The sequence below is a fragment of the Aristolochia californica genome, unplaced genomic scaffold (genome assembly GCF_029961685.1).
Source record: "Aristolochia californica isolate CCGP_79_NKW_82.1479 unplaced genomic scaffold, dmAriCali1.0.hap1 SCAF_7, whole genome shotgun sequence".
NCBI classification, from domain to species: Eukaryota; Viridiplantae; Streptophyta; class Magnoliopsida; order Piperales; family Aristolochiaceae; genus Aristolochia; species Aristolochia californica.
Window position 1 is genome coordinate 34,405,852 of NW_027182268.1, and position 27,865 is coordinate 34,433,716.

Consider the following 27,865-nt stretch of genomic DNA (forward strand, 5'->3'; position numbering starts at 1 on the left):
GGCGGGAGAGAGACCGAATTTTTTTTTCGGGAGAGAAGAGAGGCTGGGCAAGAGAGAAACCCCCGATCCCGCCATTCGTTAAATTAACGAGTCGGCTCGCGAGCCGACGAGCCGAACCTGACTCTGTTCGAGTTCGGCTCATTTATCTAAACGAGCCCATTTCTGAGTTCGAGTTCGGCTCGAGCTCGAAATATAACGAGTCGAACCGAACCGAAACCAAGCCGAACACGAGCCGCTCACGAGCCGGCTCGGTTCGAAGCCACCCCTAGCTACGGCTGGGCAGTGGGTCATCTTCGACTCGATCACATATCTCACTTACAAGGACACTTAATTACAGAAATGCCTTTTATGGAAATGGTAAAATTACAGGTATTATATATGAGATTTTGTTGCTTAGGTTTTTCACTGCTTCATGTCTGATTAATTATGTAGCTTTAACTACGATATTAAAAATATAAACGTACCCTTACAAAACTAATTACGGATGTTAATAGCCCCATTGATCATTTCAGATGGACCAGAAAAGACAAAATAAAAATCACGCGGGATCTATCCTGTTGCGTGCTCCGCGAGCCACGGACTATTATTACGTTAAATAATGAATAAATCGGTCGGTACGTGGTCGTGTTTCTGAGTCCCGCTGCTTCCGTTTTAGTCTTCGTTTCTTCATCATCATTCCCTTTGGATCTTGTCTACAGAACGAAAAAGAAAAAGACTACGAGAGTTCCTTATTTTTAAATTCGTAGACGAATTGAATTTTGATCTTATCGTTGTTTTCAGATCTTTACTGCGCATGATCTTTCTCGTCGAGGTCTCTCGATAATCTTGAGCTGTAGCTACAATTAGGTGAGTTGTCGTGTCCTAAGTTTGCGATCAATCACATTTTGGAAAGTTTTTGCCCTTTTCAACATTGAGTGGAAGTTCCTGATCTCTAAGATGTGTTTTCTTTTTCTTAGTACCTGTTACGCATTTCTTTTGTTGGCTATTGGTTCAGTTAAGAATTATAGCTTCGGGTCAAGATTCTGCGGGTGCGAGATTGAAACATGTGCAGGGTTTCGATTCTGATGGTTTTGTGTTGTCAGAGCTGTTTGATGTTTTGAGATTTATAAATTTATAAATGCGAGTCTGTCAGTGTTCTTCTTTCATATTTCCTGGAAAATGGCCGACCGGTGCAAAAAAGCGAGTGCCAGCCTTCTTATTTTCATATATAGAAGCTTACACAAATAGGTTCATCGCCCAACTTTTGTTTGCTAGTTTCATTTTGGTGCATAAGCTAGACTGCTTATCGAAAGAACAAACGCTGAAGAATTAGCCCACGGTCAATGCTGCTCTTACTTTCTGTCCTAATTGAACTCCTTTTATTAGTCGTTCAAGAAAGATGCAAGACCTAGTAATTAAGAGGCCACGTAGCTGAAATTCCCTCAGTATTTCAGTTCGTTAGGCTGAGTACTACTTGAAGTTGTCTTACATTTTGATGTCGAACTTGCTGAAAAACTGTATTATATCTTTTTCTGTCATGCTATGGCCTACCAGTCAAATGTTTTTATGAGGATTTATTTGTAACTTGAACTATATTTTAAGATTTGATTGCTCTTGCATCTTTGACAGGCATAAAGGACATACTTACAACTTAGTTACTATCATATGCATACACTATGCTACTTTTGTAGCATATTGAAAATACTCATGATTCAGCTATTCCAACCAACCATTGATTGCAATCAAGAGAAACAAGACAATAACAGTTGTGCTGTTCCTAGTCTTATATAATATAGGAGTTCGTGATTCTTTTTAACTTCTACATCATGTTTTTCCTTCCAGTCAAAAGTGTTAACCTGAGCATTTTATTCTTTTGCAGCTTTACAGTCATATCCCTGACCATCAGAAGTGTTATGACTAAGCCTTTTTCTGTGCTGTCCATTTTGCAGGATTTCTACTTTTGCTTTCAAGTGATCAAAGGATACTTCTATTCGGTGATGTCTGGTGCAATCACATCCTGACTGGACTTGTCTTACAATGCAGTTCGTCTCAATCGGTTCTGAAGAAAAACAAGATGATTCAGAAACTGATCCTATTCTGCCTAGGCCCCTCACTTTGCTCAAATCAAGAGAAGCCCAATCCTCAAGTGAAATTAGAGATGCAGGGAGCGATAGCTCTGCAGCTGAGGAGGACTGTCAAAGGCTCGATGTAGATGAACATCACCATCTGGTGGATGACCAACCACAGTGCCGAATTTGCCTTGATATTGGAGGTCCTTACTACATATCAAAATCAGTATTTTAATTTCTCACTGGAATGCCAATAACAGTCTGAGATGTAACATGTTACTTCCTTGGTAAAACAGCTCCATACTGTGTGCTCTGCAGAAGAACATGCTGCAATCTCTCTTTCTGATATGGTTGGAGTTTTGAATGTGCAGGTGAAGATTTGATTGCACCCTGCTATTGTAGTGGTACTCAGAAATATGTACACAGATCTTGTCTTGATCACTGGAGATCTACTAAGGTACAATTGATTGTTCTTCACCTTAGCTCCCTCTATGTAGTTTGTTCATTTGCCTCTCTTAATAAAGCTTTCAACCTTTTAAAAAAGCTTACTGGCTACCCTCTTACAGGAAGGTTTTGCTTTTTCCCACTGCACCGAGTGCAAGGCTCTCTTCATTCTATGTGCAAATGTACCACCAGATCGCTGGTGGTTGAGGTTGAAATTCCAGTTTCTTGTTGTCAGGGACCATGCCTTCATCTTTGTTATTGTTCAATTGGTAAGCCAGAATTATATATATCACTTGATTTGGTTCATACTTTTCTATAGGTATTGGATATCACTACGGTATGTTTTTTGACTTTCTACATGTTAGAGCTGCATGCATGCATCAGGCAACTGCAACATTTTTCTTTTCTTCCCCTCTTCTCCACACTTACTTAATAATTTTCCGATGGAGTGAGCTTTGACCATTTGTTACTGAACTTTTCTATCCTTCTATGCATGTTGTATTTTGTTTTGGCCACTGGCTCCCTCCTAGGCCAGGAAGATGGGCAGTAGTTCTAGCAGGTAGGCCTTCATTTCTACAATATAATGAAGTCTTTGAACCAGTCATATTACTGGTTCAGGACCATTAAGGATTTGCTTGTAGGGTCATTCAATACATTTCCAACTATGCATTTAAGATCCACAATCCCTAAATTTTACAACCTTCTATAAATTACTATGAAAGGAGAAAGCAAAAACTTTGTAGGGGTAGCTTTCTTTGTGTATAGTTTCAATCAGATTTTTTGTGTCTGGCAGGTTGTGGCAGTATTGGGGCTACTGGTATACAAGTTTTATGGGGAGGAATTACGAGAAATGTTTGAGTATGAAGAACACCCTTACGGATTTTATTTAATGACAGGTATTCACTTGATATATTGCATATTGTTGCATTTAGAAAATAAAGTTGATTTTTACATGTTTTCTAGTTGCTTTTGTGGATTTTTAAAAGCATACAAAGTATATACATGCTCAGTTTATTTGGCACTTGTAAAATTCCTATTTTTGTTACATGGGTGTTGTAACTAAGTGCTGATTGACAGCTGTTGTCGATTTGTGTTCAACATCTGCTGTTAAGTTCCTAATCTCATACTGTTCCTTTTATACCACATAAGAACTTGGATGGCTGCTTTTTTTATGTAAATTGGCATTAATGAATTGAGTGGAGTAGCTGATTTAGCTAAAACTAGATCAACATAGCTCAGCCACTTAAGGTTATCCTTGATAACTACTCTATAATAGATGATAAATGTTGACTTGGACCATTTTGCTCCTCATTACTGCTTTCAGTTGCAAATGTTTTTGTTTCTATTTGTTGTGAATTTGGTAACCTCTAAAGAACCATGAGTTGCAAGTATAAAAAGTGTCATTACTATAATGTAAAAATTTGGGAAGTTTTGGTCTATGCAGCGGTGATTTTACTGTGCTTCAAAATGCTTGCTGTTGACAATTGGTCTTGTATGCCTTATCAGATTGTAACTAAGCCTTATCTTGTCACTGATTTCCTTTGAACTCTTCAGTTATTGCCGTTATTTTGGTTGGGCTTCTCTATGGTTTCTTCATAGCCATAATATGCGGACAGAGAATCAATGAACGTCACCGCCATGTTCTGGCCAAACAAGAGCCGACAAAGGTTCAACTCTCTTACCTTTTTAACTGAATCATAGATCCCATATTTTCTTTTTATTGGAATCTGGCGATGCAGCTGATGGATTTATTTTCCTCTTCAGGAGTATGTAGTAGAAAATCGAGAAGGGAATAAAGATCCAGCTGAGCTTGATCCAAGTCATGTGACAGAGTTAAGGATATTGGGACTCTACTAAGCTGAAAAATTACCTTTTATTTGAGTCTTATGGTTAGTATATGTGGAATACTGTTCTTTATCTTTTCAGTTGTTACTTGTTTTTTTTTAATAGTGTTCATATCTTTATTATTTATGGGCTTATCATTGCCGTTATTTTTCTGCTTCTTTGTCTTCTTCTTCTTCTTCTGCTTATTTTTTTCTTTGTCTTGTCCTTGTTTGTCTTAGAAGTTTTATTCTTCTAATTCTAGTAACTGATTGATTAATTTCTGTTCCAGTTTTCTGTGGTTTGAGGCATTTCTTGGGTATGAGTATTCCTCTTGAGACCTATTGGTGCTTCTTTCTGGAGTATGCCGCAAAAGAGTTACACTTTTTGGCATGCAATCTGTGTTGTGTTGTACTTCTGATTGTCTGTGAAAATATTCATCTGATGATTTTCGCTTTAGGCTTCATTTAAGAAGCATTTTGGCTCTTTGTGAAGGTTCTCATCTATGATTTACATTCATGTTTGTTCTTTTTTTTGTATTCTTTTTCTTTTTGTTTTTTTCACAATATCTTTTGCTGTATGTGAGCCTATAGTAATGAAATCGATATCATGTGTTCTTTTGTATTCCAGTTATGTCCATTGAAGAGAGTTACTTTTGGTGATCCTTTTGTCACAAGTGAAGTATGTACTCTTACTAGTAGTTCAGAGTGTCTGGGCTCTCTCTGAATGCACTACTACCTTGGTTCCTCCCACCAAATTGATCATGTTTTTTTTTACTCAAATTGTCTTTTCAGTTGCTGTGGTGTGTTTTTTTGTCCTTTTTAGACAAGTTCTAACGGTATTAATTCTTAACTTTATAATACTAGCATGATCTATGATTATTATCATTTATATGTTTATTTATATTTTTGGTATACTTCTTAGTTGTTCATATGTATTTGTCACGTTCCCATAAAACAGTGCTTAAGTGTAAAATATGAAAAACTTGATGGTTGGAAGAGAAAGAATGAGAGGAAGAAGAGAGAGATTGAGGAGAGCTCTTGAATGAGCTGCGGCATCGGGGTATTTTGGTCATTTTTTCATCAAGAGTATTTAGGTCATTTTGAAATGTCCCTAGGGTTTTGGGTATCTATTTAAAAACCCATGATGTTTGGAAATCAGGATCAATTAAATGAAATTGAAATTTTCTCCCCGGCTCTTCTCTGCTTTCTTCCCTCTCTACTCTCGGCCCCCTACTTTCCTTCTTCTTCTTCCTCTCTTCCTTCTTTCTTCCTCTTCTCCTGCTATTCTCTCTTCTCCCTCACGACAACAGCACACACCGTTCTCGTCTCGCACCTTGACCTCACCCACAATAGCTTTCTAACATTATGTACTATAGCTTTGTATTCCGCTTCTGTACTGGATCTAGCTACCACATTATGCTTCTTGATTTTCCAATTGATTAAATTGCTACCTAGAAAGACACAATAACCTGTTGTTGAATTTCTATCTAACTTAGCCGACATAATCTACATCAAAAAATGCTTCAATTTTCAAGTGACCATTATTTCTAAAGAGGAGACCTTTCCCTGGTGCTCCTTTCAAATACCTCAAAATTCTCCCAACTAACCTTATATACAATGTCTTATCATTCAATTATGTACTTTGGTTATTATGCAAGTTATGTCCATCCTCCATTGGTGTATCTACTGACCTAGCTCCTAGTAAACCATATTCATGTGACATATTTGTTATATACTTCCTTTGAGATAACACTTGTCCTTCTTTGCTTCTTGCCAGTTCAATTCTGAAGAAATATTTCAGTGTCCCCAAGTCTTTGGTTTGAAAGGGGGTGACAAGTAGACTTTTAACTTCTTCAATTCCAGAGGTATCACTGCCATACAAAATAATATCATCCACCTATACAAGTAGGATTATAATTTCAGAGGACCTCTTCATGACAAATAACGAATGATCACAGTGACTTCTAGAACAGCCCATAGACATCACTGCTTGGCTAAAATTTTCAAACTAGGCACGAGAATTTTGTTTCAGGCCATAAGTTACTTTCTTGAGCCTACATACCTTGTGCATCTCCCCTTGAGCAACATACTCTAGAGGTTACTCCATGTATACTTCCTCTTCAAAATCGCCATACAAGAAAGCATTCTCGATGTGTAACTGGCATAAGGACCACCCTTAATTAACAACAACAAATACCAAAATACATACTAAGGACAACCGAGCAATTGGGGAAAACTTTTCAAAAATATCAACCCCATAAGTTTGGGTGTCACATGTTGCTACCAAACGAGCTTTATATCTTTCAACCGAGCCATCGGCTTTGTATTTAATTGTATACACCCATCTATAGCCAACAACTGCAACATCTGAAGGTAAATCACACAACTTGTAGGTCCCTCTATCTAATTACACGACTATCTCAACATCTATAGCTTGTTTCCACTGTGGGGAAGACATAGCATCTTGCATTGAAGAAGGAATAGTGCAAGCAAAAATAGACAGTGCAATTCGGGGATCGCAGGTTTCGGTGGTGTGATTTCGGACTCATTTGGCAATCAGTGTATTTCTTATGCGGGTCCATTAGGCATCTCCGACTCAACGTCTGCAGAGCTTCATGGTCTTCTCAACGGGCTTCGGATTTTCAAAGATAAATGTAGTGGCCCAATTCACATTGAAGGGGATTCCAAGGTAGTCATTGGATGGGGCCGTGGCACTTCCTTTCCGCCATGGAGGCATTGGGAAATTTTCCAAGAGATTTTAGAGATTACTACATTATTTTCTTGTATTTGGCCTCACATTCCGAGATCTGCAAATTCGGCAGCAGATGTGCTTGCCAAACAGGGAGCATCTCTTCAACATCTTGTTGTTAGGGATTTGCTCCCTATCTCTTTGTAATTTTTTGCCTTTTTAATGAATTGCATCTTTATCAAAAAAAAAAAAAAAAGAAATAGACAGTGCAAACTTTTTGTAGTTGTCAGACAAATGGTCATAAATGAGACAACGGATGATGAGTACCTTTCTAGACTCCCTTCCTTAAAGCAATAGGCAGGTGTAGATCACTTACCTCAGGATCCCGAGATGAAGTAGAGTCATGGCCTTGCATGAGAAAGGAGGCCATAGGCTGAGAGGGAGGCACCTATCCACACTAATACACCTGTAGTGGTTTCTCAACAATGGTACTTGGTGTAGTCCAATACAATCATCGACTAGGAGAGAAATAACTAACTCAGAGACTGGGGAAGGTGATGGGACATCAACAGAAGTAGTAAACTCAAAGTAGGGAGTATCCTAAAAAAATGTGACATCTGCAGATACAAATGTTTTTTTAGTGGGTGGACAAAAACATTTGTTCCCCTTTTGTATGCTAGAATACCCAAGGAAAGCACACTTAACTACTTGAGGAGATAACTTATCTTTGGATGATCCCAGAACATAAATGAAACATAAACATCCAAAGACACGAGGAGAAACAAATAACAATAGAGCAGAAGGTAACAAAATCTGAATAGGGATTTACCTTGAAGAACTGACAAAGGCATCCTATTGATAAAGAAACATGCAGTAAGCACTGCATCACCCCAATACTGTTTAGGTACTTTCATATGCAACATCATAGTACGAGCCACTTCTAGAAAATGAAGATTTTTACTACTACATTTTGTTGAGGAGTAAACACACATGAGTTCTAATGAATGATCTCTTGATCTTAACAAAAGATATCAAATTTGTGATTCATAAATTCAAGACCATTGTCAGTATGCAAAATATGAACGGAGGCTAAAAGCTGATTCTTTATTTCATTGTAAAAAAGATTAAATACATCAAAAGCCTTAGATTTTTCCCGAAGGAGGTAAAACCCAAGTGCATCTATTCAAATCATCAATGAAGGAAATGAAATACATATAACCAAACAAACTAGTTATAGAACAAGGACCCCAAACATCTGCGTGAACGACCTCAAATAGTTGACTCGTCTTATGGTGTGAAGCTGGAAAAGAGCTTCGGTTATACTTGCCCAGTTGACATGACTCACACTGGAAAGTAAGACTAAAAGGAAATTTTGGAAAGACTTGAATCAGTTTTGCCGCTGAAGGATGACCTAATCACAAGTGCCATTGTAGGGAGGTAGTAGATGTGTGAAGCGCATGTAGTGTATTATCCAATAGATGGCTCTCCAAATAAGACAACTCATCTCTCTCATGCACGGAATTAATCATCTTCTTTGTCACAAGGTCCTAAAAGAGACAATGGGTAGGATAAAAAGTCAATGAACAATTCATAGACTTAGTAAATTGACTGACCGATAACAAGTTCAATGGAAATTTAGGTACAAGTAAAGTAGATTGAGGAGACAAGAAAGATGCAGGAGTGATAGTACCAACTCTTTGAACCGAGGAAACAGACCCATCAACTAAGTTTACCCATTTTATATGTAATGACTCTTTCATGTTAGAAAACAAGGATGACATACCTGACATGTGAGCAATTGCTCCATAATCAATAATCCAGGTAAGAGAAGAAGACACATGAAGAGCTGACATACCTGATGTGGCTAGAGTAGTTGTAGGAGTAGATTCATGAACCATAGTTGTTAAAGATGAACCAATTGGTAATTGGGCTAGGCTCTGCATAATCTGTTGTTGTTGCTAACATAATTGTTGAACTTCATCGACTTCCCCTAAAGTAAAAGAAGCCACAACCTTAAATACTGTTCCACTATTTTCATGAGAGGTAGAGTTTACCCAAGCTGGTTTTCCAAATTTGATCCAGCATCTATGAGAGTAATGGTTAGTCCGTCCACAGTGAACATACTTCTTCTCAGATCTACCATCACCTGGACCTCGACCTCTGCCTGAACTATCTCTACCTCTGCCTCTCCCAAAGCCTATTTCGCCTTGAGATGAGTCTATTGGGTTAGAACTAGGGTTTAAGGTCATCTCAGCCCTTACAATCCTATTAAATGCAGTAGGTAACGAGGGCACCTCTTTTGAGGTAAGACTCAGTGCTTTGATCCCATCAAACTCAACACCTAGGTCATCAAGAAACTTCGCCACAAGCAACTGATTTTGTTGTTTCCTCAATTCCTGCTCCTCCATAGTAAATGGATGACATACATTAATGTCTTGTTAGAGTCCCAAAAGGGCACTATAGTATTGTGTAACTGTTTTGTTACTTATTTTGAGAACAAAGAAACCGATGTACAATTCATAAACCTAGGATAAATTGCTCTCTTGAGCATATTAGTACTCTAAAGAGACCCACATAGCTTTGGCAGTTTCACAGTGCATCATCTGATTTCTTAGGGTAGAGTCGATATTGTTGACAATCCAAGTTATAACTTGGTTATCTTCTGCTTCCCAATCATTAGTTTGTAGGAAGGATCATTTCGGATGTACTTTGTCCTATTTCTGCCTTTCAAAAACATTCTTTCAGATCTGGCCCAATTAAGATAGTTCGGCTCTGTCAACTTTTCAGAGGTCATAAAAATTACATCCTTACCATCAGATCCAGCCATCTCCCTAGATGGTATATAAACTTCACCCAAATCAGTCATAGAATAAGTATAGAGTAAAACAAAATTCAATTTCAACAACTAAACACCTTCACGAATCCCAATGATGTGGGTCACACTTCGCAAAATTAGGGTTAGGGCAAAGATGAGATGTCCGCAAGTAAAGTACTTCCAGATTAGTATAAAACTGCAATTATATAGAGAAAACTGCAAAAGAGACCTCAAATAGGGCTAATGTCAGCATAGAATTTGATGATGCAGGCAATTGCTCAAGTGATTTTGGAAGCTCAACTTTTCCTCGGGGGCTTGGTGGAAGCCAATGGTTGCCTTCAAGCTTCGGTGTCTTGGTAATAGATGGATCACTGGCGGCAACTATCGTCATCTCTCCCCCATCTGGAAGGCCATGTTATCCTCTTTCCACACTGTCATTCGGTTCTTTGTTGAAGATGGCTCCAGTCTGCGTTTCTGGACAAATTGGTGGTTGGGTGATGGCTCTCTTGCCTTGTCTTACCCACCACTGCTCCAGCTCACCACCAACCGCAAATTATCTGTCTTTGACGTTTGGCGGAATGACTCATGGAATCTCTACCTTAGACGTGGCCTTCCTGATGAGGAAGCCATTTCTGTTTGTGGCTTGATTGATAGTCTCAGTAGTGTTATGGTTCGCCCTCAGACGGCTGACCGGATGATTTGGCTCTCTGATGGCAGCGAGCGATTCTCGGCCTCCTGCCCCACATCCGACTGCTCTTGCCTTGCGCCTCTCGGGCCTATCCATGGTGAAGTTTTTCCTTTGGAGTGTCTGCCGCAACAAGATCCTTACTGTAGACAACCTTATTAGGTGTGGCAACACCACTCCCAATCCTCTCTGCCCCTTCTGTGGGACGGCGGCTGAAACTATGAATCACCTCCTCCTCCACTGTGACTTCGCCTGGAAGGTCTGAACCTACATGATTGACAGCAGGGGACTCAACTTCTGCATCCCGCTTGACCTGAGCACCATGTGTCGTTTCTCTTTTGGAACCCGCCTGCCCAGCCTAGGCAAGCTTTTGTTGGCTGCCTGCATTGCTTTCGCTCCTTGGTGCCTCTGGAAGGAAAAGAACTCCAGACGGTTTGACTGTACTTTCCGCTCTACTGTTGAGGTTTCCTTCACCGCCATTGGGCTCATATATACCTGGATCTACACCCGAAAAGAGTTTGTCTGCCTCTCTTGTGTCCCGTTCCGCATCAATTGGAAGATTATCACTCAAATGTCTATCCCTATTGCCCCCTGCTGAGTTGCTGTTTGGGAGCTTCCTCCCTTCAGATATTATAAGATAAACTTTGATGGTAGCGCATTTGGGAACCCTGGTTTGGCTGGGTTTGGTGGGGTAATTTTTTATCCAGGGGGCACTGCCATCCTCTCTTACTTTGGCCCTCTCGTAATTGTTGACTCGACCATTGCTGAGCTCTCCGGTCTCCTTCACGGCTTGCAAATTTTTCAGAACCGCTTCAGTGGTCCCCTTATTGTGGAGGGAGACTCCAAGATTGTCATCGGATGGTGCTCTACTTCATCCTTCCCCCCATGGCGTCATTGGCAGATTTTTCTTGATATTTTGGACATTGTATCCACCATTTCTTGTACTTAGTCTCATGTACTTAGATCAGCCAATTCGGCTACTGATTTGTGTGCGAAATTAGGCCCCCCCTTCAATCTCTTGTTTTTAGGGGAGATCTCCCTTGATGTATCTTCTCTTTCTTTGAAATAAAATTATCAACATTTAAAAAAAAATAGGTCTGGTATGAGTGATGCACATCCTTAGATCAATCCAATGAACCCTTAGGGCAATTAAGACATGAACAATCCTTCAAAGAGTGATAGAATGAGTAACCCTCGGGTAATGGCAGAAGCAAAAATCAAATTTTTAGCAAGCAGTCACTGAGGAGATTTGAAAATTTTGCTTCTATGAAGTCGCCCTAATAAAAATCGAGGTTTAAGGGCAAAGAACCACTCCCAACACCAATTTACTGCTTTAATACCATGTAAAATATGAAAAGCTTGAAGGTAGGAAAAGAAAGAATGAAAGGAATAAGAGAGAGATTGAGGAAAGCTCTTGAATGAGCTGTGTTGGGGGTTGTGCTATTTATTGAGTTTGATTTCAGTATTTACAGAAATAGCCCTCTTTACATAAAATCACTTATTCCTTTATACTCCCATTCTACACTTCCTACGAATATAAAAATTTGTACATAGACTAAATCAAATAAGCAGGACAAGATAGTGCAGCAATATAAAATATTGAACATGTAAAAAGACCACGATGCCCCTGAGCTGATTTTCTCACATTAAGATATAACTTATTTCATTTTTTTTGTTTTTTATTGAATGTTGATTACACGCATGCACTATCCCTTGATGAGAATATAACCTATAATCGTACACTAGAAACCCCCTTGTGACCATTGAGCCAAAGACTCTATCAATGGAGTTATGCGGTTTTAGCACTCTTTTTCTATCTATAAGCATGATTGGCTCATGGATTTGTACTGTAGAAAATATCATATCAGTTCAGCATTGCTAACTATACTGTCTTACCAAATATTTCTGATCTTTTGAAAAAATATCAGCGGTATTTGTGGTAATATGCATTCTCAAAAATTTGCTTGGAAACTAATAGTTGAGGACGTGAGAACTACACTCAACTTCATCTGCCCTAAATATTTGTGGGCCTACTAGTACGCTTAGAAATTTACTAGAGAATTCTTTTTTCTCTAGATAAGTAGACTAAAATAAGTTAATATCCCAACCAAGTGGAAAGGAATATACTTCACCAAGAGAATTGGCTCTCTTCCAAGTTTAAATGAGAAAAAGTGAATAACTAGAGGGTGTGTTTTTAATTTTCTTTAGGAACACTTTGAATGAAATGGTGTCAGATGATGTTGGTCTTAATATCAACTCTAGATCTAAGATAAAAGGTTAAGTAATTCTATAATATTTAATGCACTTTCTATTGGTTTGCTCCAAAATAGAAAACTATGTTCTTGAGAAAAAATAGACCATAGTAGTATGAAAATTTGCTTTCTTTCTCTTGCTGATCTACTTTTTTAGTGGACTAACCTTCCCATTGTGATATTTCATTCCATCAATCTTATGCATCCTTGTTTATAATCAGTATCTAGTCTTTGAAATACTTATCTATGTTCAATTTGTAATTTCTCTGCTAATATTTCATCTCTCAATGACCTTAGCCATTCATTTCTGTGGCTACTACAGCATAATCTTGCGAGCATATCCTGTATGTGAAGCCTAAGCTTCATTTTCGAAGGGATTCAATTATGCAGTAAAAAATGTTAGTGGAAGTGAAAAATTGCTCTCTTGTGGAAGGTATTGCAACTGAAAGCTACAATTTTGCTGCAACCCGCTTCTGAGTTCAACCCCTTCATGTAAGATTCCCTCAGCTATATTTTATGTTTGTTTATATATGCTACTGAAAAGAAAAAAAAAGAAAAAGGAGAAAAGAAAAAGAAATCAACCCGATGCATATGAGTTTGTTGTTTTGTTGCTGTATGCCTATAGCGCTACTGTCTTATTTTTATTGATAAAGGGCCCTAGTATGGCATAGTTTAGCAGCCGTATACTCCAGAATCTGAATTGCTTTGTATGCAACTGTCCGGGCGGGCTGCTGGAATCAGAGCAGTCAATGTGGTGAGATAGATGTCTGAACTGAGTAGGCAGCTCCTCTTAAGTACTGCAGGTCATGTGCGTTACTAATTCATATTTAAGCTCCCAAATATGAATGTAACAGCACAACGTTTTTATTCAAGTTCATCTGTTATTAGCGAGCATTCACCTTGATTGAAACTTGAAGCAACTCTTTTAGTTATCTATGAGAGTGTTACACTTAACATCGAAAATTTAGAAAACGATATGTCATTGGATATGCTAGAAAACGAAATGGTAATTACTAATTATTAAACCAGGAAGAGTGCTGATTGTAGGCTTATTATATGTTGTTCTTTCAGTCGATAAACATTCTGTACTTCTGTTACACTTTAGAACTGTATGTAAAGCTGTATATGCCCAGTGAAACTTCCTTTCAACGCTTTGTGCTTACTCTTTTGACTTGGAACTCGTAGTTTTCATTGCTTATTTCACTCGAAGTATATTAGTCTGTTATCTTACTCCCTAATAACTCAATCTTACTCCCTGGTTACTCATTTTACTTTCTTCACCCAGGTTTCTCGCCCATGGCTTCCACTGGTGTTTTAAATCAATTATGTCGAAGTGCGCTAAAGGGTTGTAACCATAAGCAAGTAAGAGCCAAAGCGGCTGCCCTATCACGTGTTTTTATTATCATATCCTTTTTAAGTCATGTTAATTAAAACAGATAAAAGTGTAAAATTTGATTGTCCAATGGTAAACAGCGAACATGAGTGGTTTTTTTTTTAGTAGAGATGCTTAAAGGGATGAAGGATGAGGGGTAAAATATTTTAGTTTTCGACATTTAAAGGAGAGGTTTTTTAGAATCTTTAGTATTATGTTTCAACTTCCACGTCTTAAATACAAGGTGTTTTTGGAACCTTTCAACGACCAATTCAAAACTCGATGTATATTTAGTCTCCTATCAGGTTTTTTTTTTTTTTTTTTTAATGACTGGATACATTTTTAATTTTTTTTCTGACATCTTTCTCTTTTACCTTGTTTTCTCATTAGATGGAGGGGGTGAAAAGAGTCGGAATAAACTCCTGGGTGGTACTTATTTCAAAATAAGTTGGATTTCAGAATAAGGGTATTTTTATATTTTTTTTATGAAAATAAGAAAAAGAGGGTTTGAGGTAAAACAATTTCAAAATCAAGGGGACTATTCAAGTTTTTAAACAGACGAGTGTAATTGATGCAATTTTTAGCTGATGTTTCCTAACCAGAACGCAGTTGGGCACTTGAAAACTTAGATTAGGTTACTCGACTCCAGGAGTTAGAAGCCATGTCCCTAGACTCAAACCATCCCTCTTGAGTCCAAGTCAAACTGGCTAAGTCACAGGTTGAATTGGGAAGCCATGCTTTTAGCAAGTATTTGTAGCATTGATCCGACTCAGGCAGTTCAAAAAAAAAGAAAAAAAACTCATGCAATATGTATGAGGTGAGCATATAACTGATAAGTATAACATATTGGTTGATACAAAGTGAACTTTGCCCTGTCTAATACACCCCTATCCAATTGTTGATGCCAATACAAGTGGAATGTATTGACTGATATGCCCTATATGTATCGGATCGGAATTTGATACATTCATCACTAGTATAGACTATGGAGCAATTTAAAAGTTCTATTAGATGGCCATGTGGTTTCTCAAGAGGTGGATGAATTGAGAATTTTAAGTTAAAAACTTAGTAGTGTGTGTAATAAAAAATTATATGTTAAGGTAATTTTAAGGTAAAATAATCATGCATAGGAGATGAGAATTTTTCTTATCGATGTTCCCCTATTGGTTTTCACTGCCCAAGAACCCTTACTTTGGGAAATTTCACTGTTTTTTAAATTTCTAATAGCTAGAACTACATAAAGAGATTTTTGTTCTCTTTAAGCCATGTGTAGCTCAATACACATATTTTACATACTCAATCTCCCCAAGAGATTAAATTCTAGCTCTAGTTGAGTTTTTTTATCTAGATTAAATAGGTTTTAGATGAACCATTATCAAAAGAAAAAAAAAACTGACACCCAATACTTGGAGAGTACATTCTCTTTGAGAGATCCAAACATTCGTTTTTTTTTAGTACAATGTGTAGTATATGTAGGAGTGGCACCAAGCTCGGCTTTTAAAAAAACTCGACTTAGGTTAGTTTTTACTTGAGCTCGACTTGAGTTTAAACTTGAAATAAAACTCGTTAAGTATAATAAGTCAAACTCAAGATTTTCTAAGTTCGGCTTGTTAGCTCGCGAGTTGGCTCGTTAGCATAGATTATTTTTTTATGAAAATACCCTTCATTCTGATTGTTCTCATCAATTCCCTCTTTGGTTTGTTGATAGTTGCTCTTATTTACCTCAATCCTCAAAGACGATCGATCGTTCAACCCTTTTGGGTCCCTCAACATCTAATTTTGTTGTTTGCCAATGGAATAAACACTTTGAGGCAAGAGGAGGCTTGAATGCTTTACCCATGCCTTGAAGTTGTATTTATTGTCGTGTGAAGGTGTTTACAATGATTACAATGCCTTTATGGCTAATAATTCAAAAGGAAAAGAACATAAGAGGATATACACCAGTTTGCATAATTACAACTTTATGTCATCTCTATAGAAGTTCTTCTAATTTACTAGTCATGCCACCCTTACACAAATGAGTATCTTTTAATACTCCCCCTCAAGTTTGTATTTGTAACTTTATTTTGCAAATAATCTTGGTTAAAAAACTTGTATACTTGAAAATAAACTTTGATCTTGTATGGCTTGAAAAATAAATTTTGATTGTCTTGCTTTAACTCATCTTTTTCTTGTTCACATCTTGTTTGTAGTCTTCATCTTGTCTCCCTCTTACTTGAATATTCTAGCCACATAAAACTTAACTACTACAACACGTGGAATTCTTCATTGTTGGTTACTTCTTCCTTATACTTTTTCTTCTACTTCTCTCTTCAAACTAGTGATCTCTTTGTTCTTTACCAAGAGACCCAACTTGCACAAAATAATGGTGAGAGAAGAAAAAATACTTTTAGCCATACGACAAATCTCCATTCACCAATTAAAAATACCATAGCATGAAATACACTCTGTTCAATTTCAAAGACGGAAAAATAGCCCAATGTTAAGGCACAACAAAGAGACTACTCACTTTTTAAGGGTAGCTCAAACAAAAAACACTTATTGGGTGAAGAATAAAAAAACTTGACTCTAGCTAGATGTTAGGCACACTCCTATATTTTTTAGGTAGTGGGTTTATAGGCATTACTCTGAAGTGATTTTAACAAAAACAAATTGAAGACAGTACTCAGAGGAATTAAGGGTGTGAATAACAATATAGTTCTCATACTTCAAAAGAAAGGAGACACAATGCAGTTATTCATACTTCCAAGTAAGAAGGAGGCGCTTTTAGACCAATAGATGGATAAAAACTTACTAGGTTTGACTCAAGAAGGAGATAAAAAAATAATTCCTCTATTAACATGATGATTAAGGAAACATAAAAAATATCTTCAATAATAGAGTTTTGAGATGGAATATAGTAATGGAAACTTTGTAAACATAGACTTATCATATAAGGCAATTTACATTTTAACACACCTTGACCAGTTTAGAAAGAAATATTCAAGAGATATTTCTAGAATAAGGAGATTTAAGATACAAATATTTGGACTTTTTAATTTAAATTTTTAAACTTTGTAAAAAGGAAACTAAACTCATAATGGGAAAGATTTCTTTTAAGGAAACTAATGTAAAGTGTGATTAAACAAAAAAAATTTTAAGGAAGAAAATATACCAAAGTTGGTAAAATCTTAACTAGGTTTTGAAAACATATAGGGAACTCAACCAACATTAGCAACTCAAAAAAGTGAAACAAAAAATCTAGCTTAAATTCGGATTTTCGCATAAAATAGGATACTACCATGACCTTTGATTTTTCCAATGTGAATATCTCTCTCTCTCTCGAAAGATCAGGTTGAGAAACGGTTTATATAGAAAGTAGACTCACATATCTTTCTTTTGAGATATATTTCTCAATATAAATTCCTAGTCATGTTAGTATAAACAGTTGAGAAAGTTGATGCTTTTTGTTGCTGCTTGTCATTCTGTGCTTCAAATGTTAATTTTTCTCTCTATAAAAATCTGATTACAACAACTCTTTTTGAGTTGAAAACTAAACTTAAAGATTTTTCCAACAGTATATAGGTTTCTATATGAAACATACGGTAAGAGAGTGAAACATCCAATGAAAAATAAGAATTGGGAAAGAAGATTAAGAAAAAACGAAGAACTCCACTTTTTTTTTTTTCTTCCTCCCTTTCCATCTCAGATCTTTGCCTACTTTGATACCATGTTGATTTCTAGGGCCAATGCAAACTCAAAAGATCTCAAGGGAAGGAGATAGGAGAGAAACTCTAACTCTTGGGAGAGAGGAGAGAAAAAACCCAAGGGAGAGAAGGAAGAGGAAAAAAGATAGAGGTGCATGGACGAATTTGAGTGAGGAAGAGGCTTGAATGTTCTACCCCCTTAGGGTTACATATTTCAAAAAGAAATAGACATAAAAGGATATACACCAGTTTACATATTTACAACTTTATGTCATCGTTATAGAAATTTTCCTTATTTACTAACCACACCACCCTACATTTATGAGTGTCTTTCAACAATAATAAAACCCTAAGTCACTCAAAAAAAATTTGTGCCTCGTAATAACGATGAGGAACCGTCTCACCTGAAGGACCCCTAAAACACAAGCGTTTCTGCACACATTTATTCGTATTATTCTTTGTTTCTGCACACAAATTATTACCAATACAGATCTCAGCCGAGCATGGTTTCGTAGCGCTTTCGCTGTCACTCGTTTTGTATCCTCCCCTCCATCCAAATGTTCCCTACAAGTTTTTGTTCATCCATTCTGAATAGGGTAATTCTTGAGTGAGAACGCCAGAACCAGATTAGCCTATTGATATATAATAATAACAAACATGATCGAAATGATAAACATGCAACACGTCAAGTTCCAGTTGCCACCATCTGAGCATACAACAAGATGGGAAGGTAGTGTGACTGGTGCATTCCCCTCATATATCGGTTTCTACAGCACAAGAAGTGGCCTCTTCTGTACATCTCCCCCCTCCCATCTGAGTTCTCTGCTGTTAAGAACTTATCTACAATGTAGCCGGGAACCTGCAACAAATCCCAGTAAGACTATATGTATATGCATGGTAATTAAAAGTATAAAAATGATTTCAGTATCATTATCAAGTTAAAATGATAAACAAATCAGGAGTGATAAGCACTTTTTTTCTTTTAAACAGGCACTCTTAACCTTCCTGAAAACAATATCTTATATTGCTAGCATTTTCAATTCAAAAACCAAAAAAAACAAACAAACAAAAATGGAGAGTCAGCTTACTCATGTGTTATGCTTAGAGGAAGAATCAACCCTCATCGTCCTCTGATTCTGTTGCCTTCTTCTTTGGCTTTGATTTTATTTGATGTGGAGCTCCACCTGCCCATTACAAAAGTAACCATTAATCGATGCAATTTAAAGAGAATATTAGCTCATAATAAATTGTTATTAAAAAATGATAGCATCTATACCTGCCAAATATACAGATTTGAATAACATAATATATACATCTTTGCAAGAATATAAAATATAAAATCATAATTGATTTCTCAAAAGACAATAAAATCATATTCAAAACAAAGATTGCACAGGAATTTCAAACACAACTACAAAGTACTACTAGTGAGAGACAATGCAATTTCCATAAGCTCTTACTAGTAACAGATTGTATCTTGTGTCTACAAAATCATTTGCAACTGTTAATTTTCTTCTTTCTCTTTTTCGTCTTTTTTCTCTTTCTTTGGAATCTGATGTGAGATATTATGTTCCCAAAATTCAGCTGCAGTCCTAAATAAACTTGTGAGATAATAAATCACTGTGAATTTAATAGGTGGCTGGCTACATATTAGTAATTCATAAGCTAAATAAAACCCAGTAAAGTGATTTTCTTATAAAAAACGCTACAATTTTAGCCCTCATGAATGGTGTGTTACCAATGAGAAGAGCTTAACCAGAGGAAAAAACAAACTCCGTAGATTTATGCAGGCTTTCCTCCACAACTTAGATAAATATTGGAAAGATGACTCTATAACTCAGTATGTAAAGGGAGTCTGAAAATGTATATTTATATGATTCTTAAGGGCAGAGTGTAATACCGAAATTTCAAGATAGATTCCATGGACAATGCAATAAAAGAACCAAAGCCAAAAATTTAAGCACTGTTTCATTTATAACCAATTCATTGAGGTGCATGTCATTTCATCAATGATGACCATCATGCTGTCATAAGCGAATCATTGGTGTCTCAATAGTCAAATGACAATTCAAACAACTCACACTTGAGCCAAGTACATAGCTTCAACAACAAGTAGAACTAGTTATTAGGCCTCAAGTACTACACTCTCTGGTCTTGTTAATACACGTACTTCTTTCCATTTTCTAGTTGTTCTAGCTGTTTTCTGTTGTATTTTATAATGTTCTAGCCTGCCCCTTCGGTTTCTGAGGGCTGCAGTGTGTATCATCCCCCGCTTTTAATAAAATCTCTTTCACATCCTTCGTCCCACTCCAAAAAAAAAAAATTAATAAAAAAAAAAAAAGGCAGAACTTACAGATAGGTTCAATGTAACTGATGGTCATCCATTTCTACAGAGCATCGAGGCTATTAATTAACCTCAGTGACAGTTTACATTCACGATTCCAATCATGAACTTTGGCAGAACGTTTGAGATGTCCACTATATGGAGCAAAGATCACAAGCATGACCCAAAAGCAATGAATCTCATGTTAGTCTGCGTTGATACATGTAGCATAAAACACAGCAGATTAAGAAAATTTTCTCATGGGGACTATCACCTCCATACCCAAAACAGTTCTACCAGTGTTACAACAGATAAGTATTCCACAAAATTTTGTATACATTTAGTTTGAAGATCCACTAACGCGATAAATCTCTTCACTGCACAACAATCGCCACATCCTTCTCTCTTCTTTTTAAATATATAATTATAGATATTAAAATAGCTGTTGGTTGGTTATCCCCGTCAAGTCAAAAGAATTTACCTATCATAAAAAATAATTTTTGCGGGCACACAACAAACAAAACTGTCAAAAGAATCACTGGTCTCCTAACCAGACAGTCTGTTGCCTTCAAGAAACACTATTTTTCCATCCTTGTCAAACAGACACAACATTTTCTTTTCCTTCTAATTTCAATCGCAACCAAAGTCGTGATGATCAAAACCCTATTTAGTCTTACCTTCAACATAGTAGGACGATGAAGGCCAACCTCGTACGGTCGTCAAGGAGAGGAACTCCTCCTCCGTAAGAGGATTTGTAGCCATTCCGATCACTTCTAGAACCCCGAGCGGCAGTTTCTTCGGTGGCACCCAGTAAGAAGATCCAGGTAAGAATGGGAGCCAATCCGGGGTCAATCTCCGTACAATGACGCCATGTAAGGCGTCTTCGAGCCTGCGCAATCCCAATACCTCAAACTCGGAATCTCCCTCAATTTCGATCTCGATCAGCTGCCCCTTCTCGGGTTGTTTATGCGATCGGTTTCTGTGACTCAAAAATCGATATAGAGGAGGGAAAGTGGCAGATTTCAATGAAAGACTCAAGCAGGATTCACGAATCAGAGTCTGGGATTGCGAGAGCAGTCGAGCCATCATCAGATCTGCAATTCCGAGATAAATGAGAAAGGGGAAAGGAGAAAGGGCGAGAGAACTGGATAAAGAGGAAGACGGAGAAATAAGAAGAATTTATAGGGGGCGACTGCTCTTTTTGCCATGTCAGGATGCACTGACGAGACCGACGATCGCCACGTGGCAAAGCCGAGGCCGGGCCGCAGCGCCTGAGAGAATTAGGCAATCCATAGGTTTTGGAAAACAGCGGTTGTGAAACGAGTTGCCGTCATGATCCCGCTGTCACACATTGAAGTGGGCCCGCAGCAACATGGAGAACGGATCAAGTTTTGGGAAAGAATATGGTGACATGATAATGGTCAAATTCTTATTTTATTTTCTTTTGTAAGGGTTCTAAACAAACCCCGACACTTAAGCGATGAGAAGAAAGTTGCATTTCTATAACTGTTCTATTTAATAAGTACTCTAATAAATTAGTATTTTAGTTCAAGAAAGTTGATCTAATACGAAAAGTCATTTAGTACGAAACATACGAAACCATCCCATTTTGATCATGTTTTGCACCAAATAGTTTTTTGTATTAGACTAACCCTGTTTAGTTCAATCAAAAGGTAGAACACTAGAATGAGTAATTCGGCAAAATTGCCATCCCCATTTCAAGATCACCTTGAGATATCGAGCAACGTTCTTGATACAAAAATAGAGGGGTTACAGAAGAATCACATTCACAATAGAACAGAACAGGCAGAAACTCAAGCTTTACAAAGGCCACCATTCCTCTCCGTTGGAAAAAAACCAAAGATTAGAATGAATTAGAAAATCAACAACATGAACAAGAATAGCAGCTATAGCAAGTTGCTGTTTCCAGGTGACGATGCTGTCTCTGATAAGCCACCCACCATAAACGGATCTCCAAATGGGTTATTGTTGCCACCCATCTGCTGTTGTTGTTGAGAGTGGTAATATTGTTGTTGAGACTGGTGATGCTGGTATTGTTGATAATGTTGATATTGTTGGTAAGGTTGGATCGACATTAGTTGTTGTTGGTATTGCTGCTGTGCCATTAGAGCCATTTGGACACTTGGTGGAGATGCAATGCTGTTTGACATGAAGAATGGATCTTGAGAATCAAACATGTTAGAGCTCATTCCAGCTCCATATTCTGCATTCTCTTGTCGTTTCCTAGCTTCACCATCTTCATACAAGCTATGAAGCAACAATTTGTCAAACCCACCAGCCTTTGAATCCCCAAAACAGATCAAAGTTAGAGTCAGCCAGTGAGGGGATGTTAAAACATCAGAAATTAATGCATAAATAAAAGAGCTGTGTAACTACAACTTTAATTTTCGTTTTTAATCTGAACATGCACTGTGATTCAAGATTGTGTGTTAATGCACCACATTTTTTGCCTTTTATATCCATGAAAAAATGAAGAGAAGAAACATAAATGAGAAGAAAAAGGAACAGAGAAAAACTAGGAATTAAGATTTTGTCCAGAAAGCACTAACCATTTTGCTTTCAACCAAATGGCTGGTGTTGCTACTGGAAGTTGTAACCAACGCAAGCTCCCACCCGGAACCATTTAATCCGGAAAACGCACTTGTTGAGGTTTTTGAAGCATCCCCTAAAAGACAAGTAGGAGCTATACTTAGGAGAAGCAAATGAAATTTTACACTTTTTAGCTTTCATGGCCTACAAAAGTGATCAGTACATTCCAGATGTAGAAAAATGGATTTCAAAGCTACAATGGACTCTAATCTCAAACTCAAAATAACTAAAAGCTCAGAAAGATGGAGTCCATCACAAGGCAGTTCAAAAAAGGAGAATAAACACTCATGGTTGACCAGGTAGTTCACATCTATTCACCGAGTCACTTGGGTTCCAAAACCTAAAACCAACAAATTGTTTTATTTTTCCTCTTGTAACCTACCGGGTCAAATTGGTTGACCAGGTCCCTGTCCAAAAGATTTCGTCAAACCCATTCAACCTAGTTAGAATATCAACACATTAGTTAGTTTTCTTTGTTACATGGACCTTGATCAGAAGACACCTCAAATGAGCAGGTTGGCTGCTGACCCTAAAACGGATTGAATCCGCAGGATTGCTTCTGTATGCTTCCCTTATTTTAACATAACATATGGTGGAACAGTTAAAAAATTCTATTCATGTTTAATCATTAATAATTTGATCACTTTGATTGAAGATTCCATAGGAATGTTGTGGCTAATAAATAAGACAATCAAGTCTTCCTCAGAGAATTACCATGTGGAACTATGGCTAAGGCCAATGCATTGCTTTCCTCAATTGCAAGTGCATCAGGATGTATCTCATTAAGTCCCTGCATATGAGGAATAAAATACTTTACAGTTTTGCAGGGCATTGCAGGAACAGAGTCCAGAAGATAAGAGTAAGTATAAGAGACTCACCAATAAGTCTCCTGTATCCGAAGGTGGGGCTGGGTCAAGTTCAGCCTCAGTGTCAAGCAGAGGTTCGGACTTAGGAATCTCTTCAGGTGGTTTCTCCTCCTCAACAGGGGGTTTATGAGCCTCAACAATTTGAGGTTCTTCTGGTTTTGGCAATTGGTTCTTCTCCTGATATTCCTGAAATGAGAGACATAAAAATTGCGTTAAGAATACAAAATGCTCCCTAATACATATCATGAAAGGCAAATGTTTGCTCCAACAAATATCATAAGCAGGAACATGGAGGTTCTGCCAATCTCACCTAGTAAATCTGGACACCATAATCATTCCCAAGCAGAAATACTTCAATTTGATTCAATGTTGTATAACAAAATAAATATAAAATGTAAACCACTTTTGCATCAATCCTTAGATTTATTTTTTTGAGTTTTAATACTAATATTTTTCTTTAATAAGCAATCCTTATAATAGTGAAGCAAAATATATATATATGCCATGAGCAAATTCCGGGGGACTGACCAGCCTTCTATTAGAAACAGAACCTGCACGAGGTGCTTCTCGTATGTATTCTTCCATTGTTGCTAGAAATGATGGAGGTGGCTGTAGGAAAGAATGAACTCAGAAAGTAGCACAAGGATGACAGTTTGAATATATCTGGTGAGTTAAAAGGAAGGCCAACAAAAAAAAGAAAGGAAAAGAAATGAGAGAGACCTGTCTCAAGGTAGGGAATTGGAAGCTTCTTGCAAGCTCCAAACCTTTGCTGAACTCATAAAAATCTGAAAGATTTTCAGCCTGTTGAAAGAATAATCAAAGAAAGAAGTTCTAATGTTCAGACAAGTCTGAAGAGTTTCTTCTGCCAAGTATCATCTACACACAGAAGTAAAAAGTTGCGAAAGAGACATAACGAGACCTGGTGGCCAGATCTTTTGTAGATATTAAGTGCTTTAACAGCATCATGCCTCGACATCTCGAAGAACTGAAACAAGGCAGGAAAATTATGACCAAACAATAAAAAACTGAGAAGCTATTGAATTACATTACATATAAGTGTCCAGACAAATCACTGTAGCCATACCAGATCCACTAGATTGATGATCCCATCATTAATCGCACAGTATATTTTAAAGCTCTCTTTTAGCACCTGAAAAACCAAAATGGATTGCATGAACACATCATCAAGACAAAAACATAGGAAGCTTCAATAGACAAGTATTAATTGCAAAGTAACATGTGTTCCTATTATAGGTCTTAGTGACAAATAAGGAATCAAGGTTCAATACCTTTTACATAGAAAAATAGACAGGCCTAAGTAAATTAACTTTCATTGTCAATAAAGACACCACTAAGGAAAAAATAAGGTTAATTATTTTAGAGCCAGAAGAATAACTCTAGAGAAGGCTATGATGTTAAAATGTGTGACTGAAGAACCATAATCTGAAGAAATATTACTAATTTGCATAGTGGACTTGTAAAAGTAGCAAGCACATAGTCACAAAGTTGGCATGGCACACCTTACAAAAAAAATTTAATACTCTTAAGTCATCCAAATAGTTGGCAGAAAACTTGGAAACAAAGTGAACCCTAAGCTTTTCCTCAAGTTCTTTGAAACTAACACAGCTTAGTGAAACCATAGAATAGATTAGGAGAGCAGATATGTTTTAAGCCTAAAGTAAATATGTTAGAGCTCATGAAAGGACTCAATATCTTCTCTTTGTAATGTCAATATTCAGATATTAAAAATAACATTAAAGGCCTGAGATAAACGATTTTAAGGTGGAGCTTTTTTGTTTTTCATTCTTTTTGGTGATCTGCCAAGAAGATGCTAAATAAAACAACTAAAGAATTTACGGACAAGATGGGTAAACCATACCAGAGCTAAAGCATACTGTATGAGATAGTTGTGAAAAGCTCCTCCATCAGGCTGCAAAAGCAGGTGAAAACGGAAAACACTACTTAAGAGACCACAGAAACTAATTAAGCACAAATTCTAGAAGCTGAGTCTAATCGGATAGTTTCACATGCTGATAATAATTTATCAATCTTGTTTCTATGCATACATCTTCAGGTCTCAACTTCATCAGACAGATTCCAGATAATTTTTTAAAGAATTTCTTTCTTTTCTTGTAATGATTGTTTAACTACAACAGAAATTGAATGTCCGATTATTTGAATAATTTTAAAAATGAATGGTGATTACCTGACAGCCAACAAGGCGGTACAGTAGCTGCTGCAAAGCCGGCAACTGCTCCAACAACTCATCGCATGCCAAATCCCTGGTTCTACTATGTGTCTGCTTAAAGAATCAGAATTTTTTGAGTAATCACTAAGGGTGAGTCTATGGTTGAAAGTTAGCTATCTGCCCAGGTGAAAAGGTAAAAACAGACCTTCGGCACCCTTGATGGATATTTCGTCAAACGCTCTGCTTCAATATCATACTTCAATACCCTAAAACATTCGAGCCTTTCCTCCAAGAATAGTGCATAAGTTCGAATCCACGCAGAGCAATCCCATGCTGTAGAGAGAGAAACAAGCAGAGAGAGCATTATTATTTGTATCTGTAGTGAAACTGTATGTCATGATATGCCAATAAAATAATTGATTTCTAGCATAATGTTTGGCAGCAAAATATATTACCCAGAGGACTTGAGTCATCCTTGAAATTGGAGATTTGAAGCACATTTCCTCTATGTGAATAGTTTAAAAGCTCTTCTCTGAAAGTGGGATCCCCTTCTCTTAGTGTCCTGTGAATAACTATCAACGTTTTAATGGCGACCTGTATTGCATGAAGAAGTAATCAAAAGCACTGTCCAGAAAAGCTAATCTAACATCCAAAAGGATAATCTTATGGCAATATTGAAGTGTCAGATATTCAAAATAAAACTCAAACACTAATAACAAATTATTCTGGAAGAAAACAAAACTAGGTAACGATCATAATTATTAGAAATCAAGCTTCTCAAAAGTCTCCATTGAGGAGAGAAATGACTACAACTCATTTAAAAATGAAATTGCATACGTCTACTTTGTATATTTCAGATTTGGATTGTTGTCTTGTCTACGGAAATCATTTAAAGCCAAATATATATATATATCAAGGCAAGATTTTGGAAGAGAAAACAACATAAACGAGTTTTCTTTTCTTTTCTTTTTTTGAAATTGATATTGAAAGATTGTCTAAAGCAGAATATCTCCAAATTCTTCATAAAGGAGACAGCGAAATAGGTTTACAGACAGCTTTTGGAAGGAAACTGCATTTTCTTGAGACTAAGAACTATATTCAGATATTACGTAATTCCTAAACAATGGTAATTGTGGATTTAACGTTTGGAAATTCTTACCACCCAGTTGCGGGTCTTGGCCAATCTCCTCGAAAGGGCATGAATGCAATAAGCCACATCAGCGCGAGGACGAGCAACAGACGTCGCAGCAAATATTTCTGTGGCCAATAACAAATACATAAATAACACATCCGAGCACTACATGATTGAATGCAAAAGGTTGAACTGAGATCTTCATGGTTGATACCAAGGAATCACCCGTATTCGAAAATGACTAGACTATGGTAGAAACAAAACTAGAAACCAATCAAGTAGCAACAATGACGGATTCACCCGTCTTCATCACTAGTATTAACATAACTTGATCAAAACACGATACACGACAAAACGACAGCGAATGTAAACGTCCTACAGTCACCCGAAGAATTTCAACAAATCTCAGACACTTCGAACCAGCAGAATCGAGAGACAATCACTCACTTCGAACGTGCCGTTCCTTGGGTGGGCATTCAACATGATTAGTCGCCTTGACGATAGCAATATCCAGATCCTAACGAAAACGGAATAAAACGAGAAAACAATCAGATTCACGAATAGAACAGGCATCAACGAGTCTCAATATTATCCATCGGGAGCAGAGGCGAACCTTGAATTCGCTATTGACCTTCGCGAGCCCAACTTTGGTGGAGTCCTTGAGAGCTCCATAGGCTTTTCGCCAGCTCTGGAGCGTTCCCATTCTCAGAAAACTCTTAACTTCGGCTGCAGAATTTCTTCTCTCCACCACCGGTTTCCGGCGTCCGTGAGGACGAAAGAGAGGAGAGGAGGGGAGCTGTGCTGTTCCCGTAACCGTGCGCTTGTACAATTAATGGCCTCCTCTCTCTCCACTCGTTCTTCTCTCTCTCAAGCGCATAAGAAGGCAATCTGGGACGCCTTGCCTTTGTCATTTTCAATCCACGAGGTCATTT

At 37.4% G+C, this 27,865-nt stretch overlaps 3 protein-coding genes across 4 annotated transcripts; 1 reads left to right on the plus strand and 2 right to left on the minus strand.

Moving 5' to 3' along the window:
- Nucleotides 1-660: 660 nt before the first annotated feature.
- On the plus strand, nucleotides 661-14,343 carry LOC137937004 (uncharacterized). 2 transcript variants are annotated; one of them, XR_011109601.1, is made up of 9 exons: nucleotides 661-846; nucleotides 1,929-2,251; nucleotides 2,420-2,505; nucleotides 2,615-2,761; nucleotides 3,286-3,388; nucleotides 4,047-4,159; nucleotides 4,257-4,381; nucleotides 13,079-13,248; nucleotides 14,042-14,343. XR_011109601.1 is itself a non-coding variant. In XM_068782016.1 (8 exons), the coding sequence occupies exons 2-7, from the start codon at nucleotides 2,017-2,019 to the stop codon at nucleotides 4,347-4,349; spliced, it is 777 nt and encodes a 258-aa protein (XP_068638117.1). In that variant the 5' UTR covers nucleotides 661-846; nucleotides 1,929-2,016; the 3' UTR covers nucleotides 4,350-4,381; nucleotides 13,079-13,727. The 2 variants fall into 2 exon arrangements, 1 of the variants encoding a protein (XP_068638117.1); XM_068782016.1 differs by lacking the exon at nucleotides 14,042-14,343 and having other exon boundaries at nucleotides 13,079-13,727.
- Nucleotides 14,344-18,927: 4,584 nt separating this feature from the next.
- On the minus strand, nucleotides 18,928-21,223 carry LOC137937349 (uncharacterized). The gene is made up of 2 exons (XM_068782416.1): nucleotides 20,815-21,223; nucleotides 18,928-18,998 (listed from the first exon to the last, which is right to left on the minus strand). The coding sequence occupies exons 1-2, from the start codon at nucleotides 21,221-21,223 to the stop codon at nucleotides 18,928-18,930; spliced, it is 480 nt and encodes a 159-aa protein (XP_068638517.1).
- Nucleotides 21,224-22,044: 821 nt separating this feature from the next.
- LOC137937350 (putative clathrin assembly protein At5g57200) lies at nucleotides 22,045-27,636 on the minus strand. The gene is made up of 15 exons (XM_068782418.1): nucleotides 27,547-27,636; nucleotides 27,381-27,450; nucleotides 26,961-27,058; nucleotides 26,257-26,395; nucleotides 26,007-26,134; nucleotides 25,820-25,912; nucleotides 25,493-25,543; nucleotides 24,698-24,763; nucleotides 24,533-24,598; nucleotides 24,334-24,414; nucleotides 24,142-24,222; nucleotides 23,626-23,799; nucleotides 23,462-23,537; nucleotides 22,708-22,823; nucleotides 22,045-22,437 (listed from the first exon to the last, which is right to left on the minus strand). Exons 1-15 carry the CDS (start codon nucleotides 27,634-27,636, stop codon nucleotides 22,045-22,047), a joined length of 1,722 nt encoding a protein of 573 aa, XP_068638519.1.
- Nucleotides 27,637-27,865: the final 229 nt, after the last annotated feature.

What these genes read in the sequence shown, in the direction of transcription:
- LOC137937004 (XM_068782016.1), top strand. Translation starts at nt 2,017, where the DNA reads ATGCAGTTCGTCTCAATCGGTTCTGAAGAAAAACAAGATGATTCAGAA. An exon ending in AATTTGCCTTGATATTGGAG is followed by an intron (nt 2,252 to 2,419) that starts GTCCTTACTACA and finishes TTGAATGTGCAG; the next exon opens with GTGAAGATTTGATTGCACCC. An exon ending in TCTTTGTTATTGTTCAATTG is followed by an intron (nt 2,762 to 3,285) that starts GTAAGCCAGAAT and finishes TGTGTCTGGCAG; the next exon opens with GTTGTGGCAGTATTGGGGCT.
- LOC137937349 (XM_068782416.1), bottom strand. Translation starts at nt 21,223, where the DNA reads ATGGCTCGACTGCTCTCGCAATCCCAGACTCTGATTCGTGAATCCTGC. An exon ending in ATCGTCCTACTATGTTGAAG is followed by an intron (nt 18,999 to 20,814) that starts GTAAGACTAAAT and finishes TGTAATGGGCAG; the next exon opens with GTGGAGCTCCACATCAAATA.
- LOC137937350 (XM_068782418.1), bottom strand. Translation starts at nt 27,636, where the DNA reads ATGGGAACGCTCCAGAGCTGGCGAAAAGCCTATGGAGCTCTCAAGGAC. An exon ending in CCAAGACCCGCAACTGGGTG is followed by an intron (nt 26,396 to 26,960) that starts GTAAGAATTTCC and finishes CATGCAATACAG; the next exon opens with GTCGCCATTAAAACGTTGAT. An exon ending in ACCGCCTTGTTGGCTGTCAG is followed by an intron (nt 25,544 to 25,819) that starts GTAATCACCATT and finishes CTGCTTTTGCAG; the next exon opens with CCTGATGGAGGAGCTTTTCA.